The 19,194-nt window shown below is 56.1% G+C and overlaps 1 protein-coding gene across 1 annotated transcript; it reads right to left on the bottom strand.

Moving 5' to 3' along the window:
* Window positions 1-2,096: 2,096 nt before the first annotated feature.
* Window positions 2,097-15,195, bottom strand: LOC116572842 (vegetative cell wall protein gp1-like; the record flags this gene model as incomplete). Its single annotated transcript, XM_032312209.1, has 2 exons — window positions 2,097-2,138; window positions 14,290-15,195. Coding segments are annotated over 2 exons (948 nt in total), but the record flags the coding sequence as incomplete, so codon positions are not given.
* Between the last annotated feature and the right edge of the window lie 3,999 nt (window positions 15,196-19,194).

Genomic DNA, 19,194 nt, shown 5'->3' with positions numbered 1-19,194 from the left:
GTCAGTGCATATCACATCAGAGGCGTCTGAGCCTCTTAACAATACAGAACATCTATCTGATCGAGGGCAGCATAAGGAATTAGAAGATGCAAGTGAAAACGGCTCCTTAAAAATCATCTCGAGTAGGGGATGTGACAGCAGCCCAGGGAAACTCACGGGGACAGGCCGACGTACGCATCTGAGCACAGGCTGCTACTCCACTGGGCCTGGTAATCAGATCGGCACCGGCGGCTCGATCACTTCATACACTCAAAGCCGACGGTGATCTGGGGAAGCAGAAAAGCCCAATAGTTGATGAATGGTCGTGATCATGTCTGTCGACGCCTTCCAGGAAACTTTATCTGACATGACTGTTCTTAACCATGAAACTGAACAAAGAATCAGCTTCCACCAGAAATGGGAAGTTTGAGTTGCACGCCAGATAAAAATACACTTCTAGAGGAACAAAGTCGTCCCGGCGCCGGAGAGTGGGGATGATTCTGCAGAGCAGGCATCAGAAGAAGAAGCCATTAAGTGGGTATTGAAGCTCTGGGCGTCCCCTCCAGCAACAAGAGTCATTAGTCTGACGAATGTCAAGTGCTAATCCAGAACTAATGGGGTTTAATTTTATGAATTGTTTTCATAAATATTAGAAAACATCTTGAGAGAGACACACTGTATTATATATCTGTGTACATGATGAATGCATGCAAATGACCGGGCCCGGCTCCTGAATAATTCATCACCATCATTTTATTTACATAGGAAAATGATACTTGATCTATTTGGCAGATTTTAAGCTACAGTTCCTGTTGGTAAACCGAGCCCCTAGTGTGCAGGCAAAAGGCTCAGGGCAGTGGGAGGTCCTCTGTACAGGAGACGGCGGTCTTTATCTCACCGAAGCCGCTGGTTCTTTAGAAAACAAATGCGTGTTTGGTCTGGTCTATTTTTAAGTCTCAGCTCTGTAACGGCTCTTGCATAACGGCTTTCAAAGAAACACCCCCCTTCCTGTGACTCTTTCATCCTGTTTATGATGCCCTCTGCTTGCTCTTTTTCAAAAAAGGCTTTTCTTCCCCTGTCCTTGCTGCCTTGAGAAACCAAGTAAGAGGACAGGAAGCTGAAAGGCACTGGAGAGAGTCCTAGGAGGAGACAAGATGGGCACCGGCAGTCTCGGGTGCCCTCGCCTCACACTTGGCGCTTTGAAGACAACATGGGGTAAGAGTATGCGAGGGGCTGTGGGGGGGCCAGATAGTTCCGACTTCCGGCCGTGAGTGGGGCCCTGTAGGCGTCCCGGGGTTACTCAGCAGGCGGTCACCTGTCAACGATTACCACCAGCTCCCTCTTAGAGCAGGGAGGCATCCCTCCACTCCTGGTTCTGCAGAGCTTCTCGGACATCATCACGCCTGCCCAGCTGCCGGTCTGGCCACACCGCCCAGACGGTGGCCGCGGCCCGCACACGCTGTCAGACGCTACCACCACCTTTCTCTCTCTCTGCCCTTTATTCTGTCTTCCTGATGCCATCTTCCTTGGGTAAAGAGAGGACACGTCTGCTGGACAGGCACTGGGACGCCGGCCTGCCCGGGTCTCGTGGTCTTTCTAGAGCCCCGTCTCGTGTATTCCCTTGGTGCATTTCTCCTTCCGCGCAACTCAGCAACCCCCCCGCCCCACCCACAGCCTCCGGTCCGGCCTCTCAGTCCTCGGCTCTGTCCGCCAGCGCAGTGAGGGCTGGAGGTGAGGGTCCCGCATGGTGGTGACCCTAACAGAGGGGGTACAGTGACTGTAGCTCAGGACCCTGCCACCCCCGTGTACAGGGCGCCTGAGCCTCTCGGGCCCACAGAACACTGCTGCCTGGCAGGTGAGGCCCTCGAGGGTCTCTGGCATCCGCACCACTCTCAGTGATGGACAGGGAGCCGTAGGGGCCAATGAAGCCTTTGTTCCCGGGTCCCTGAGCCCCAGCCCACCTCCCTTTGCAGAGACACTTTCACCGGGATCTTCATCTCACAGCCTCCTTTGGGGAACCCCAACCAGGGCGAATGCAAACAAGGAGCACCCCTGTTCCTCCGGGGAGCCCGTCCTTCCTGTGTGGCCCTGGTGACCACCGGCGAGGAGGCCGTGGTCTAGGAACTCAGAGCACAGACGTGGAAGCCTACTTCCATCACCTGCAGGACAGGACAGTGTCAGGATAACCTGTGTCATAAGAGGACTCAGTCATGAGGCATTAGAGTTACTCCCTGCAAAGTCCCACAGTCACGGCATGAGCCAGACCGGCAGCGCCAACATGTTTAGGACACAGAAACACATACGTGCATGCTCGGGTACACTCGACCGTCTCCCACCTCCCAGTTCTGATGCATTTGTGGACCAGAGCAGCAGTTTTCCCAGGAGTCCTGTATGGGTTCAGCCACGTGGGAGGCTGGAGTCGACTGGAGTCACACGAGGTGGCCAGGACCTTATGCCCCAGGGCTGCCCAGACCTCAGGAGCTGGGATGTGAGGTCCCCACTCCTTTTGGAGCTCAGCCCATTCTCAAAGCCTCATCTAAGCGTGGCTCAGGTCAGCGGCTCCAGTGCCCACAGGGAGACTGCAGGGCTGGATCTCAGAGCTTCACAGTCACTCAGAGAGCTTGTCCTCCATCCTAAGAAACCAAAAGGAAGCTGGAGATTTGCTTTGCCATAAGGAACACCAGCGGGCCAGATCCCTGCAGAAGCGTCTAGACTACATCATCATCCATCATACCGTTCCCCCAAGGCCCGGGTTCAGAAACGTCCAAGCAAGTGACACTCCCAGTAATAGAGCCGGTGGCTTTGCAGTTACAAAGGGTGAGGCACTTTGGTCTGAAATATTTGCCTGGAATCCACTGTCAAAGCTCATCACTTACAGCAGGAAAACGGTGGCAGCGGCCAGAAAGCATATTAGTTCCTTGATAAAACAATTAGGGGAAACAGCTAGACAGCTGATCAGCTCATCAATTAACCCATCTCACATCTCACAGACAAGACCAGACAGCATATGAGACTGAATAAAATGTATTGATCACTTTGGAGTTGATCCACAGGACTGTGGGAATTGAGCCTGGGGCTTCAGACTCATTAAATCGACCTCACTTCAAATGTTCTCTTTCAGGTTGATCTGAAAAGCATATTTCTCGGCATTTGGCTCCCACTGTTGGAATGTTGTGTAGTTTTGTATTTGTGGAACACGAAAGACATGGATGAGGTGCCAATCTCGCCTCTCGTCTCTTTCAACTTCCTCTTGCCAAGATGGTGGTGCGGGTCACTCACGAGAACGCATTTTTATTTCAAGTCCTAAAGATATGGGGAAAATTCTTAAATCCTTCACAGGCCCCGAGAAAGTCTTTACTAGAAGTCATTGTTCTCTAAGAGTTCCCCCAAATAAAATCTCTCTCTGAAATGTAAGACATCAACAAATCCTAATTTTACGTTCAGCAAATTGACCTGAAGTGTGTCCGTGAGTGAGATAATCCCAGGTGAGAGGTGAAGATTTGTGGAGGCTCATTAACCATCTCTTTTCCTGAGAAACCCACACAGGGAGGTAGTTCTGGGAGAACACACCTACCTCACCGTGAAAGTAATGGCAGAATTCAGTTCCATAGAGAGAGGAGGAATTCATGAGCATTCCAAGACCCCCAGGATGGCCTCTGCTTTTCTTCTAATGGGACCTTAATATATCTTTAATCAACACTTCCTTGAGGCGTGAAAGGGAGAATTTCTCGAAGATCCTGATACAGGCAGTGCTTCGTATCTTAATGTACCCAACACTTGTTTGATGAAGTGTCGGTGTGAACCATTACCGGTTAACACAAGTGTGTGAGAAGCAACCTCTCGACCCACATGTGAAAGCGAGGCGTGCTTAGCCTGGAGGGCTCTCGTCAGGTGCCCTTGGACTCCATTTGGAACAGCATTCACCGAGGCACCGTGCAGTCTCTGGTCCCCTCCAGCCCAGCCGAGTGTCAGGCGAGACATGGTTCTGCAGTCATGACCTGGTGCTTGCTACGGCCTGTGCAGAGACTGTGGCCTCCTCCCTACCTGGGAGAAGTAATTCCTTCAAACAGCCCAGGACAGAAAAGTTTTTGCCTCAACATCTGGAGATAAATGCTGTGTGTGTTCAAGCACTTAGCAAATATGTAAGAAGCATGCCATTGTTATGTGGGTAAAGTGTCTCCTGGGAAGAAAAAAAGATGTGCTTGTGGCATTGGTCAACTTTGGTTGTATAAATATTCCCAACATTTTCTATTTCAACCAAGCAACACAATGTCACCGGACACGGAGTTGGGGAAAGCCGTGCGGAATCCCCTCTCGTGAGCCAGGTCAAGCCTGCCCCAGCACCTGGTGTAACACGGTGATGCTGGAAAGATACGACGCACTCGCATCTGTCCTTGTCCTTGAGGAGCTCACAAGATAGCCAGGAACTCAGCGCATGCGTGGAAGTCGCCCTTTCACGGTCCGACATCTGAATTACACAGAGGAATTCTCCCGTGGATGCTATAGAAAGTGGTCTAGAGTACGGGGCGGCTGTGCCCGTGACACGGCACAAAATCAGACAGCAGCGAAACAGGAGACAAGACCGTGCTGGTCTGTAGCAGATCATCCACGACTTCCGCAATTACTCTTTCTGAGGAACTTCACAGATCTGTAATTTGGTGAAGACTCAGTGTTCAAAAGCAGCTAGGGTAACTCTGGGAAAGAGGCGCGACCCATTCCAACAGAAACGAGGAGAGAAGTCCACATCGGGGAACAGCAGACAAGGTGATTTATAACAGCCCCCGCTGAGAACTACGCAAGTTGGATTTGGTAAAAAGGGACCAGCGGGGCCTTCGGGGGCAGGTGACAGAGGCGCTCACAGATAAGGCTTTGACTCTCAGGAAGAAGTTTGATCTCTTATTCCCTCCTCGGGAAAATCTACGAACTTTCTACTAAGTCGTTCGAATCATCGTGGGCAAGAAATGCAACAGGACTGTTTGGTCTTAACGCCATAGGAGTCCGATAACACGCGCCCTTGTGCCGAGAAGGAAAGCCTGTGGGGAGTTGTAGTGACAGCGGGATAGTCTTTCCTGACAAAGAGTGGGACGGAAGAAACCGCGGAAGTAGGAAAATAGAAACCCAAGGGAAAGCACCTTGAAAGGACTTGAAACACTACTTGCCGCTTCAAGAACCCGTTGTTGTAGGGTTACAGGTGATGAGAAACCCGCCCTCACGCATCTTTTGAGGCCTGAGGCCTTTAGCTTCCCGAGACTTGGCTTTATAAAGGCTGAAACGACTGTGCCCTCCTGTAGCTCCGGACAGCGCCTCTGTTGCCATGGGAGGAGCCCGTCCCACAGTCCCTCGTCTGTCAAACAGAGGAAGCCCGAGTCCTCCGGGCTGCTCTGTGAACCAGCGTTAGAGGGAAGGGGAGGCTGCCCGCGCTCGGGATGATTTGTGTAGACTGTCGGATTTTAATGAGGAGTGGAAAGTGTCGCGCGTCTTCAACAGTGTGTGTACTAAATCATGGGCTTTCATGACCTCCCTAGAAAAGCCATTTGTTCTATAATTATGTAATACCCATATATGTGTCACAAGAAGGCAGTGAGTTTACTATTTTAAATTAAATTTTATTAGTGCTAGGAACGTGCACCAGGCAAGCTAACAATCTACACGACCGTTCCAAGTGGGTATTTCACAGCAAAGAGTCCTCTTCCAAAGTACAGGTCTTGTTTGCTTTGCTTTTTTCAGAGAAAATGAAAATTCATTTGCAACAGTGTTGAGAAGCAGCATTCCCTACAGATGACACAGTTTGGATGTGGAAATTGTCGGAGCTCCTCACTGTCCCACAGCGGAGGGCTCACCTCCCCTACCCAGCGAGCTGGCAGGACACTGTCCACGTTTCCATGCTGTCCTGGAAGGCAACAAGCAGCAGCATGGCCAAGGGCACAGCCTGGCACGCAGGGTCACGGCAGACCAGACTGGTGGTGTATTCTGACGAGTCTCAAGTTACAGAAAATTTAACTGAAGATAATTACGTCATCCATGTTTATTTTTCCGTCCTCAAAAATGCCTGCTCCCAGGAAAGAAAGGACCAGTGTGACTTATTCTGTACCCACCGCTGTGTTCAATAAACACCCTCACGTCTCTCTCAGCCACACAACCGTGACCAGACCCAAGGCAGATGGTGTTCCGCAGAGGTCAGGGAAGCGGGGGTCTGCCGAGCACTCTGAGCTGGGATCCGGCGAGGAAACTCTGAACACAGGGAATCGTTGCGCCAGTGATGGGGCAAAGCAGAGAACAGGCCTGCAGGAGCTGCTCCCACCCCAGGGGCTGAAGGGCCATGGCAGGGTCCAGGGTCCAGGGCCTTCAGGTGGGAACTAGACCATGGGGAGAGGGCGTCCTGGTGGCAGCTGGAAGCGCAGCAAGAGCGATGTCCAGTGGACGTTGGAGGCACAAAGGAGACGCAGCTACTTCCAGAGACGTCCCTACAGGCTGGGCGAGGGGACGTGCTCCCCGTCCATTACCAGTGCCAGCCCAGAGGCAGGAAGGCAAGGGATCCTGGCAAGGCGGCTTGCTCACTGCGGAGCAGAGCCAGAAGAGCAGCGCGAAACCCTGCGTCCACGTTCTCTGACACTTACTGCGCCCACATCCACACTCCCTGCCACTGAGACCACTTTCGGGAACAAGGCAGCTTTGACGTCCCCACCTCTTGACCCTGGGGCCACACGGGACTTGCTGTAGCCCGAAGACCAAGGCAGAAGAGGCAGCACACTAGTCCGAGCCTGGATCTCCAGAGCCTCGAGTGCTGCCACTGTTGGGCTCAGCCTGCTACCCCGAGAAGCTCGTAACCGGTCTGGCCCACGAGACCCGAGGGGATGATAACAAGGAGCCATGCTTCTCCGGCTCAGCCCGTGGGACAGGGCGGCCCCCGGCTGACCTGCAGGTGCAGGAGGCAGCCTGTTCGCAGAGAAGGAGCAGATCCGGCCAGGACCGGCCATGTCCACCCTAGACGAGCCGACCCCGCCCACCCTACAACAGTCGGTGGCTGTGGCACCGGCCACCGGGTCCTGCAGCAAGGGCACCCTAAGAGCACTAAGACGGGACCAGCAGCTGACCATCGCTGACACGTCACGTGACTATCAACCAGCTGAAACCAAAGAGAGTTTCCACGACCACGTCACACCAGCGCCTTGGCTGTGCCAGTCCATCTTGTTTTGCCGTATTTGCAAACTGTTCCTTAGCGTGAATCTGCTGAGGCAGGGATCCTGCTGCCGTGGTGGCACCACCAAGATGCCAGGGCTACTGAGGTGAGTCACCAGAGTCGAGCTCAGAATGATCGGTGGGAGGCTCGGGGGAGGCAAGGAGTGCAGAAGCCTCTGCAGAGGGGGAAGACGGCAGGTCGGACAGGAGAGCATCGGGCCACTTTGACTACATGAGCCTGGCAAGAGCCCAGAGTGCCCGTGTGTGGGAAACCGTACGAGAAGGTTCCACAGGAGCCGTAGAAAGATTCCCACCCATGCACTTGGGATTAGGCAAAAGTCACGTAGCATTACAATTACTCTTCTCCTTTTTTTTTTTTAAAGATTTTATTTATTTATTTGACAGAGAGAGATCACAAGTAGGCAGAGAGGCAGGCAGAGAGAGAGAGAGAGGAGGAAGCAGGCTTCAAGCTCAGCAGAGAGCCCGACTCGGGGCTCGATCCCAGGACCCTGGGACCATGACCCGAGCCGACGGCAGAGGCTTTACCCCACGGAGCCACCCAGGCGCCCCCCTCTTTTCCTTCTTAATTCAACATCTTGATGGAAATACAATCGACACATTCACCCCTTTAAGGTGCACAGTTCAGTGGTTTTTGTGTACTTGGTCATGGAGCCATCACCAAAGTCAGCTTTAGAACATTTCCATTGTCCTGACGGGAAGCCTCCTGTCCGCTGGCAGTGGCCTCAGCTGTCCCTCGTCCCCACCCCAGACACCCACACTCCTCTCCTTTCTGTCTCTAAAGCTTTGCCTCTTGTGCAGATTTCCTATAAAAGGAACCAGACAATAAACACAAACACCTGCCGGGCACGTCTTCATACAGCAGGCCCAGCCCCAAGCATCTGAAGAGAAGTCGCTCATTCAGTGCTTGTGAGAGACCCGTCACGCGGAGACCCACCATAAAGCCAGGGACTGGAGGAGAAAACTGAAGACAGAGAAGGGGCTGCTCCGAGTCCACACAGCTCGGAAATGGTGGGACCTAAATTTGTTCCCGGGCAGTTATTCCTGAAAATCCCTGCAATTGCCTCATGGTCTCTCACAGGGTTGCAGCCAAGACGCTGGCAGGGGCTGAGGTCTCATCCGAAGGCTGGGGACAGGGGGTCTGCCTGGCGCTCACCCCCATGATTGTTGTCAGGACTCAGCTCCTCACAGGTCTCCGACTGAGGGCCTCGGCTCCTCTCTGGCTGTTGACCGGCTTGTCCTTGGCTCCGTCCCAGGGGTCTCTCCGCGGAGCTGCGCACAACAGCAAGCTCGTGAGACCGCACCACGCCAACACCAGGACCCCTTGCGAACTGTTCTCGGAGGTAAAGGCCCATCGCTTTTGCCACATTCCAGACATTATTAGCGGACCACCAGACCCAGCCCAAACCCAGGTAGAGGGGATTACACAGCAAGTGAACCTCGGGGGTCAGGAGTCACTGGGCAGCGCCTAGCGGCCGTCCTCGCATCGTGAACAGCAGTTTCACGTCGTGACGAGTCGTTTGCCCGGGCAGAGCCAGCCGCAGGGAAGCCAAGTCCTAGAGCGCACAGAAGGCTCGCGTGTCTGTCGTCTGAGCCGCGTGCTCCTTGCCTGGGCGTCTGAAACTGCTCTGTCTTTCCTAGGAGCATAGGCATATATTTGCTTAAATACACAGTGGACTATGTCCGTGACACGATCTGACGACGGTGCTCCTCTAATTGCAGACAGACGGGAGGCAAAGAAGGAAGGGGGGAGGAGGGGGGCAGGGAAAAGCCGGAAAGGGGACGAGGGAGAGGAGAGGGGTTAGGAAGCGGTTCCGGAAGACAGGGGTGCAGCTTGGGGAGGAAGGGGCGAAAGAGAAACCAGTCCAGAGACATCAGCCATAGGTGAGGGACAAGAAGTATCTTCGACAGGACAAGTGAATGGAGGGAAGCCCCCGCAAGGTCCTTTAGATCTCCAAAGGTCAGAGTCGGTGACAGATGGGTGAGGTCCAGAGGGGAGAAGACCGGGTTCTGATCTCAGCCCTGGGCTCCTAGATGGCATGCAGGCGATGCTGACCCACCGAGCTCGGTCGGGGGGGGAGGGGGCCAGACAAGAGCAGGGGGCCGTTGCTCATCTCCCTCCTGGGAAACCACCAGGACCCTCCCCCCCCCACACACACACAGCTTTTACAGACCCCTCGGCCGTGGATGGGGACAGAGCCCAAGGAGCCAGCAAACCTGCTGCTTTGGGTGGATGGAAGCCCCGAAAGGTCAGGCCCACCCCCGCCCAAGAAGAAATCAAGCTTTCCATCTGGGGTCACACGAAGGGCTGAGCTCTTCCTTTCTAACGCAGGACCCCTCTCTGTGAAGACGGGAATCGGAACATCTGTGCTCTGTAACGTGTTAGGCTTTGAAGTAGGACATTACAAGGGTCTGGAGCAGGAGATGAGGGGCGGAGAGTGAGGGAGACAGCCCAGAGGGTCTCTGTCAGTCATTCCCATGCATCCCTCTGCTGCCTGGACCCTGGCGGCTCGCCTCTAACCACTCAGAGACCCTCCGACCGGCCACCCGCCCGCCTCAGCCTTCCCAGGGACGCGCCGAAGGTGCCCCTTTGCGCCCAAGATGAAACACGTGTGATGAGTGATCTCCTTACTCTCAGGATGTTCACTCTGGTTTGTAAGAAGTATCTCTCCCTAGAGAAAAATTCTCTGATCTTGTTACGGATGGGATGGTGACAGTCTCCGTAATTAAGAATCGTGAGATGCAAATTTGGGAAATGTGCTTGAAAACCTCCGGATTATGATCTCCACTTACTCAATGATTCAGATGGAATGTGACGGCTCGAGCGCTCGTCTCCCCCGCCGCAGCTCCCCCGTGACAGCTGCGTGACCCACGTTGCGCGTTAGACAGTCGGTGCTGGAGTCTGAGCGGGTTCACGGGCGTCGCTCCCGGAGACCCATTCTGAAAGGCACCATTTTCCACCTGCTACAGCCCCCCCGGCTGTCCGCCCGATGCACTCCGCATGCCTCCCGGCAGAGGGTGGGGAGAAATGCAGAAGCAATGCCTCATCCGTGTGGCCAGGGGGTACCGTGGGAGCCGGTTCTGGGAATCCCTCAGAAACGCCCGGGCCTCCCATTTCAGTCCCGCGGCATCACCGGGGACGTATCTGCCCGCGGAAGTCAGCTCCACACAGCGGCCGCTGGAATTCGTCAGACCCTCTTCCTCTGTGAAACAATCCTTCCGTCTGAACTATGAGCGTGTTTCCTTCTAGCCAAGCCACGGATGCTGTAAGATGAAAATGTGTTGACACACAAGGAAAAAGACCAGAGACGACCGCCAGCCCTTGGGTGTGGCTGCTGAGGACAGCGGGAGGGGCGATGTGACGAGGCCTGAGGGACAACCCAGTCGAAGGACAGCTACAGCCAGACCCAGCACTTCTTCCTGAGCTTCCTAGGGACGGGGGACGCGTGCCAGGCCACTTGGATCTCAGCCCTGTGCACGGGAAGCAGAGGCCACCCAAAGAGGCCGTCCTTCCTGGGAGGGAGTGTGGACGGGGATTGTCCTGCAGGTTCCCCGTGGCCGCTTTACCCTGTGGAGGGATTCTATGAAACGAGACTGTTCTTTTAATCCTCAATTTTCAAGAAATGCCATCCTGGAATCTACGTGTGGGTTTGGGGGGACCTGTCTGCGTCGCTGCTGAATAAGGCTCCCACGTCGGTGCCGTGTCATCCACTTCTACCCCTCAGCAGGTCTCCCGGGCTCTCGCTGGCGCGTAATCCAGGCTTCTCCCTCTCTCCTTCCTGCTCAGCCTCTCCCTAAACGGATTTCCGTGAGCGCGGCACAAACCAGTGAACTGCACGGTTGCCCGGCCGGAGCTCCTGTGACAGACCGAAGAGGACACATTTTCTTTGGCATTTCCACCGTGACCTGTGGGTCTCCAGTCCCTCCCCAGGAGTCTTCGGTGAGGACCGTCATGGCGGTGACTGACGGACTAGAACGGAAGGGACAAGCCCCGGCCGTGAGAAACCGCAGCGCCCACCCGTCGTCACCGGGACGCTCTCCCCAGGGGAAGCCAGCCGCCGCGCTGCACGCCTGACCAGCCTCTCTGCTGCCCTGCCTCGAGGAAGCCCCTGACAGCCCCAGGAGAGGCTCTGTGGAGACACAGCCAGGCCAGCTCGTGTCCCGCCATCTTAGTCACCCCGGCCCCAGGGTCAGACGCCACCTTGGACGTTGGGACTCCAGACACCCCTCAAAGAGATGAATTGAGGCCGTCGACGCGTGAGCCTAGTGGAGCCGACCCAGCCTGCTCCAGGCCCTGAAGCCCCAGGCTTCGCTCTGTCCAGATGCTGGAGGCACGGAATCACAAGCCTGATGAAAAGCTTGCCCTTCACACCACGACGTCTTTTACGGTGTTTTATGCACCAACAGCTCAGCACGGGTCACGAGCGTCGCTCCCGGGGACCCATTCTGAAAGGCACCATTTTCCACCTGCTACATCCCCCCCCCACCCCGGCTGTCTGCCCCGATGCACTCCGCATGCCTCCCAGCGGAGGGCGGGCAGACATGCAGACGCGACGCCGTCCCCTGAGCGGCCGGGCGGGTACCGTGGGAGCCGGTTCTGGGAACCCCTCGGAAACCCCGTTGCGGTCTGAATCACACCCTCCCTGCGGCACTTACATCCCTTGTCGCCCTCGGTGCTGTGTGGGGCCACCTCGCCCCGTGCACGTGAATTACTCAGCAGACACCATAAGAAAAAATAAATGTTTGGTGAGAGACGGCAGCGGGGGCGAGAGGGGGAGGAAGGAGGGAGAGACAGACAGCACCGGAGACCGAGGGAGCGTCAGAGAGAGGAGAGTGAGAGGGAGGAGCGTCAGAGAGAGGAGCGTCAGAGGGCGGAGCGTCAGAGAGAGGAGCATCAGAGGGAGGAGCACCAGAGGGAGGAGCACCAGAGGGAGGAGCGTCAGAGGGAGGAGCGTCAGAGGGAGGAGCGTCAGAGAGAGGAGCATCAGAGGGAGGAGCATCAGAGGGAGGAGCATCAGAGAGAGGAGCTTCAGAGAGAGGAGCATCAGAGGGAGGAGAGTCAGAGGGAGGAGCACCAGAGGGAGGAGCACCAGAGGGAGGAGCGTCAGAGGGAGGAGCGTCAGAGGGAGGAGCGTCAGAGAGAGGAGCATCAGAGGGAGGAGCATCAGAGGGAGGAGCATCAGAGAGAGGAGCTTCAGAGAGAGGAGCATCAGAGGGAGGAGAGTCAGAGGGAGGAGCACCAGAGGGAGGAGCGTCAGAGGGAGGAGCGTCAGAGGGAGGAGCGTCAGAGAGAGGAGCATCAGAGGGAGGAGCATCAGAGGGAGGAGCATCAGAGAGAGGAGCTTCAGAGAGAGGAGCATCAGAGGGAGGAGAGTCAGAGGGAGGAGCGTCAGAGAGAGGAGCATCAGAGAGAGGAGCTTCAGAGAGAGGAGCATCAGAGGGAGGAGCGTCAGAGGGAGGAGCATCAGAGAGAGGAGCACCAGAGGGAGGAGCGTCAGAGGGAGGAGCGTCAGAGGGAGGAGAGTCAGAGGGAGGAGCGTCAGAGGGAGGAGCGTCAGAGAGAGGAGCATCAGAGGGAGGAGCATCAGAGGGAGGAGCATCAGAGAGAGGAGCTTCAGAGAGAGGAGCATCAGAGGGAGGAGAGTCAGAGGGAGGAGCATCAGAGGGAGGAGCATCAGAGGGAGGAGCATCAGAGGGAGGAGCATCAGAGAGAGGAGCGTCAGAGGGAGGAGCGTCAGAGGGAGGAGAGTCAGAGGGAGGAGCACCAGAGAGAGGAGCGTCAGAGGGAGGAGCGTCAGAGAGAGGAGAGTCAGAGGGAGGAGCACCAGAGAGAGGAGCGTCAGAGGGAGGAGCGTCAGAGGGAGGAGCGTCAGAGGGAGGAGCGTCAGAGGGAGGAGCACCAGAGGGAGGAGCACCAGAGAGAGGAGCGTCAGAGGGAGGAGAGTCAAAGGGAGGAGCGTCAGAGAGAGGAGCATCAGAGAGAGGAGAGTGAGAGAGAGGAGCATCAGAGAGAGGAGCACCAGAGGGAGGAGCATCAGAGGGAGGAGCGTCAGAGGGAGGAGCGTCAGAGGGAGGAGCGTCAGAGGGAGGAGCGTCAGAGGGAGGAGCTTCAGAGAGAGGAGCACCAGAGGGAGGAGTGTCAGAGAGAGGAGCATCAGAGAGAGGAGCATCAGAGAGAGGAGCATCAGAGGGAGGAGCATCAGAGGGAGGAGCACCAGAGAGAGGAGCTTCAGAGAGAGGAGCTTCAGAGAGAGGAGCGTCAGAGGGAGGAGCGTCAGAGGGAGGAGCGTCAGAGAGAGGAGCGTCAGAGGGAGGAGCATCAGAGAGAGGAGAGTCAGAGGGAGGAGCGTCAGAGGGAGGAGCGTCAGAGGGAGGAGCGTCAGAGGGAGGAGCACCAGAGGGAGGAGCATCAGAGGGAGGAGCGTCAGAGGGAGGAGCACCAGAGAGAGGAGCGTCAGAGGGAGGAGCGTCAGAGAGAGGAGAGTCAGAGGGAGGAGCACCAGAGAGAGGAGCGTCAGAGGGAGGAGCGTCAGAGGGAGGAGCGTCAGAGGGAGGAGCGTCAGAGAGAGGAGCACCAGAGGGAGGAGCACCAGAGAGAGGAGCACCAGAGGGAGGAGCGTCAGAGGGAGGAGCGTCAGAGGGAGGAGCATCAGAGGGAGGAGCGTCAGAGAGAGGAGAGTCAGAGGGAGGAGCGTCAGAGGGAGGAGCACCAGAGGTAGGAGCACCAGAGAGAGGAGCACCAGAGGGAGGAGAGTCAAAGGGAGGAGCGTCAGAGAGAGGAGCATCAGAGGGAGGAGCGTCAGAGGGAGGAGCGTCAGAGGGAGGAGCACCAGAGGTAGGAGCACCAGAGGGAGGAGAGTCAAAGGGAGGAGCGTCAGAGAGAGGAGCATCAGAGGGAGGAGCGTCAGAGAGAGGAGCATCAGAGGGAGGAGCATCAGAGAGAGGAGCGTCAGAGGGGGGAGCATCAGAGGGAGGAGCGTCAGAGAGAGGAGCACCAGAGGGAGGAGCATCAGAGGGAGGAGCGTCAGAGAGAGGAGCGTCAGAGGGAGGAGCGTCAGAGGGAGGAGCGTCAGAGGGAGGAGCGTCAGAGAGAGGAGAGTCAGAGAGAGGAGCACCAGAGGGAGGAGCATCAGAGGGAGGAGCGTCAGAGGGAGGAGCGTCAGAGGGAGGAGAGTGAGAGAGAGGAGCATCAGAGGGAGGAGCACCAGAGGGAGGAGCGTCAGAGGGAGGAGCGTCAGAGGGAGGAGCGTCAGAGGGAGGAGCGTCAGAGGGCGGAGCGTCAGAGGGAGGAGCGTCAGAGGGAGGAGCGTCAGAGGGAGGAGCGTCAGAGAAAGGAGAGTCAGAGGGAGGAGCGTCAGAGGGAGGAGCGTCAGAGGGAGGAGCGTCAGAGGGAGGAGCGTCAGAGGGAGGAGCGTCAGAGGGAGGAGCACCAGAGGGAGGAGCGTCAGAGAGAGGAGAGTCAGAGGGAGGAGAGTCAGAGGGAGGAGCGTCAGAGGGAGGAGCATCAGAGGGAGGAGCACCAGAGGGAGGAGCGTCAGAGGGAGGAGCGTCAGAGGGAGGAGCGTCAGAGGGAGGAGCACCAGAGGGAGGAGCGTCAGAGGGAGGAGCGTCAGAGGGAGGAGCGTCAGAGAGAGGAGCACCAGAGGGAGGAGCATCAGAGGGAGGAGCGTCAGAGAGAGGAGCGTCAGAGGGAGGAGCGTCAGAGGGAGGAGCGTCAGAGGGAGGAGCGTCAGAGGGAGGAGAGTCAGAGGGAGGAGCGTCAGAGGGAGGAGCGTCAGAGGGAGGAGCGTCAGAGGGAGGAGCGTCAGAGGGCGGAGCGTCAGAGGGAGGAGCGTCAGAGGGCGGAGCGTCAGAGGGAGGAGCGTCAGAGGGAGGAGCGCCAGAGGGAGGAGCGTCAGAGGGCGGAGCGTCAGAGAGAGGAGCGTCAGAGGGAGGAGCGTCAGAGGGAGGAGCGTCAGAGGGAGGAGCGTCAGAGGGAGGAGCACCAGAGGGAGGAGCGTCAGAGGGAGGAGCGTCAGAGGGAGGAGCGTCAGAGAGAGGAGCACCAGAGGGAGGAGCATCAGAGGGAGGAGCGTCAGAGAGAGGAGCGTCAGAGGGAGGAGCGTCAGAGGGAGGAGCGTCCGAGGGAGGAGAGTCAGAGGGAGGAGCGTCAGAGGGAGGAGCGTCAGAGAGAGGAGCGTCAGAGGGAGGAGCGTCAGAGGGAGGAGCGTCAGAGGGAGGAGCGTCAGAGGGAGGAGAGTCAGAGGGAGGAGCGTCAGAGGGAGGAGCACCAGAGAGAGGAGCCCAGTGGACATCCGGTGAGTGAGCGAAGGCAGGAGGAGGAAAAGACCGAGCTTCGGCCCTTCAGCAAAGTGAAGGGAAGCCACCCACTCCAGACGGGGCCCCCAGGCCCGTGCGATGCCCAGTGACCCCGGAAGAGACTTGACCCGGCATACCGCGTAACAGGACGCTGGTCTACACCAACAGAATCAGCAGCTGTTTCCCTGGTGGTGCCCCCACATTCAGAAGGAGGTTTCTATGTCACAGGCAGAGGCATTTTTGAAAAATCTTTATGAACCCAAACGTGGCTGTTTGATGTCTGAAGAAGAATGAAGGGGAGAGAGGGAGCTGGGAAGCCGCGGGGACCCTCCTGACCGCCCCAATCTCCGCATGAGGCTTGACCCGGGGGCAGGGGTGGGCAGGGGAGGGGAGGCTGCTGCAGGGGTGGAGCGGAGGATCCCCCACCCGGACCCTCTCCACTGGCTGAGTGACAGCCAGGGCCACGTGGGAGCTTTCCGGGTGGAAATAAACATTTTATTTCTATTGGTTTATCTATTGCAAATAATTTTATATTCCTTCTTGTCACGCCAAGTAAACTTCCAAAATGTGTCCAAGGGCTGTCACTGCCTGTTACGCCGCGGCACAGGCTATGTGACGTGTTATTAAGCTGAATGCCATGCAACGCTGAAGAAATGAAATCGTAGCAGCCTCCGCAAATTGTGTGAGTTCCAGCGATTCGAGGCCAAGTGCTCTGGGCAGAACTTCCCGTGGGGAGACCCTCTTCCTGGGATGAGGGACAAAGGCCACCTTCCGACATCCTCGCGCTGCTCTGTCACCTCCGACAGCCCCTCCCTCCTCCATCAGGCCACTCACGTCAGACTCTCAAAGCTCCTTCTCCACATGTACTTCCTCCCTGCAGAAAGCCTCATCTGTGCCCATGGCTTTAATCGCCATGTACCGTCTAATCATAAATTTAAATGTCAGCCCAGGCCTCCCCTCTGTGCTCCAAACCCATGCGCACCTCACAGCCTCATGGGCGTCTCAGCACACGTGTGTCCGGGGTGTCGAACGTGCCCGAACCGCTCACTCTCAACCTCCGCCCACGCTGGCTCTCTCAACATTCCTTTCGTAGGAACTAGAACCACGTTAGACAAACCAGGACTCGAAAATCCATTCCAAACTCCTGCCGATCCTTTATCCCCTCCCTGAAGCTCGTCCTTCACCACGGCCTGAAGGTTTCACCTCCCAAGTCCCTCTCATCCACATCTCCCGCATTGGTCTTGTCCACGCCGCCATCACGGCGGCCCGGAAGACTTCTGTCCACTCTGATCCGAGCATCCATGTCCACTCTCGCACCTTCTAACCCAACAGACTGACCTATTAAAAAGTCAAACCGATCATGTTGCCCTGCTGGCCAAAATCTTTCCCATTTTTAGGGACTTGAACATTATTTCCCAGTGTTCTTAGGATGAAGCGCACAGTTCTCTACTTGGTCATTCGACCCTGTACATCCTCGGGCCTCCCAGGAGGTCACCTCCCTTGATCCAGTCTTACGGCCTGAAGAACACAGTGCCCGGCACAGCTGCTCTGGCGATGGTTCGAACCCGGGCTGCCCTCGCCCACAGGCTCTACCCCTCACGAGGCCCATTTTGTTCATCTCTTATCTCTGTGCCTTGTATTATGTCTCATCCAAAATTAGTGTGCAAATAAGACTTGCAAAGAAATGAATTAATTATTTTAAATCCTTCATCTGTGGACAATCCAACCTAAAGTATACTGACCCCAAAGACCAGAACCTGGTCCAAGCCAGACACACCACGAAGGGAACTCAAAAGGCTGCTGGGACTATGTCTCTGTGAAAAGCGACAGTTCTGCGTTGCTCTGACCCATGCTCATGAATTACTGCTCAAAAGACGACCACAAGCCACCCCCGCCTGGAGGACCACAAAGAATCAGTTTCCAGCCCCTCCTCTGCCACCGATAACACACGGCCCCAGCTTAGACCACGACATGGGCCTGTCTCCACAGGCATCCTAAGTTAGCTCTGCCTCTGGACCGCAGAATGGATTTCGAGGTCTTGTCGTTACCAGTGAATTATCCTGCTTTGTTTCCTTTGATTTCCATTCAAGTTCTGCCGGATGGTTTGCCCCACCTCGGGTCTGAAATTGCACTTCTCAACTGAAATGTGTTTATGAGGATAGAAAAGGGTCTGACTGCAAATGTGCGGCTTAGTCGAAGTATCGATGGGTCGAATCACATCCACAGCTGCTTCCAGAGGAGCAGCTGACTCAGAAAACGAGCCACTGCCATTTTCTTGGAAGCGATTTGGGGTCCAGCAGTGTGAGCAGGGCTTGTGCGTGGGGTGGATTCGGTGGATTCGACGGGGTATGAGTGGGGCGGAGAGAAGGCAGGTCTGGGAGGAACTGGGTCGATGCAGCAGAGGGAAGGTGTCTGGAAACGCCAACAGCCACCATGCTTGGAGCCAGGCAGGGGGGTCTGATCACATTCAGGCGCCGGCTGGGTTGAGCTTCCGTTCATCTTCATGAAGGGCTGGATTTTACCAACCATCACTCGAGAACGCCTCTGCACCAGGTGTTGTAGAGAACCACGCAGGACCCTTGGTCGTGAGTCTTTGGGCATCCACTGCCTTAGCTTCCTGCTCCACGCGGGGAGCCTTCTGGTAAGAAGGCGGGGGGGAGGCTGGCGGGGGCAGGGGACGGGGGCAGTGACGGCAGGAAAGGAATGAGGTGACAGGAGCCGGCCTCCCGGAACCCATCGCACCCGCCTCCCTCCTCGTGCCGAGGCGTGGGTAAAGCAGAGGCAGTTCAGGGACAGAGAGACCATCCTCAAATCGTACTCCCTCTATTGTTTTTGTGCTTTCTGGCTGATAAAATGTGAGACACATACCAGCTGGCAGAAGCAAGCGCCTGTGCTCTCCGACGCGGCCAGTCGGCAGAGCCAGTTCTCCTAATGAACACGTTAGTGCAGCCATATATTAAAGACCTGGCACTTTTTATGAGTGGTAATAGGACATTTTGCCTCTCATCTAAAGACTTTATTTGCCCTGAAAACAGCAGCCGAGCCTGTTCTGATTTCTCCGCACGGCCGCTGGTTGTCTGAGCACAGTCATGGCCCAGCGGGGGTGGGGTAGGGGGTGTCCTGAAACAGTTCAGGGCTTCTACCACCTGATGACACGAAAACAGCCCCAGGGTCAAGACGACAACTTCAGAGAGGCTCATCAGCTCTCCTTCAAAGGGAAAAGGGATGTGAAGTAGTTATTGCTAAAGATACAGGAATCTTCAAATGCCATCCTAACAGGGTATTTTGACAGATATTTGTTTCCACGAAAAGTAATGAATTTCACAAGGGAAACAGATTGGAAAATGATTAAATGGACACAGTGCTTTAAAGTGTGGCTCCTGGACCATTTTCCGAGCGATGATGCTCTCTGCTATGTGGTTCCAGCAGAAGCCCTATCCAGACCCTCTGGCCATGGGTGGTGGACACAGCTTCCAGCCCAGCAGCCTCCAGGGCAGCATAAGGGCAGGAGGGGCTTCTCGAACACCTGGGGCAGAACCAAGGAAAGAGAGCTTGGATTTTCCAGAGAGGGGAGGCTTCCGATTCCCTTGAACTGGAATTACCATATTGATCTCGGTATCATCACGGTCCTCAGAAATCCACACCCCTTTATCGGGCACTTACTAAAACTTAAGTGTTTTCATATATTATGCTTTTTTTAAGGGATAAAAGAAGAGACAG

This window comes from Mustela erminea, chromosome 14 (assembly GCF_009829155.1).
Source record: "Mustela erminea isolate mMusErm1 chromosome 14, mMusErm1.Pri, whole genome shotgun sequence".
NCBI classification, from domain to species: Eukaryota; Metazoa; Chordata; class Mammalia; order Carnivora; family Mustelidae; genus Mustela; species Mustela erminea.
The sequence above is the reverse complement of the archived record's forward strand: the minus strand, read 5'-3'. Positions and strand labels throughout refer to the sequence as shown.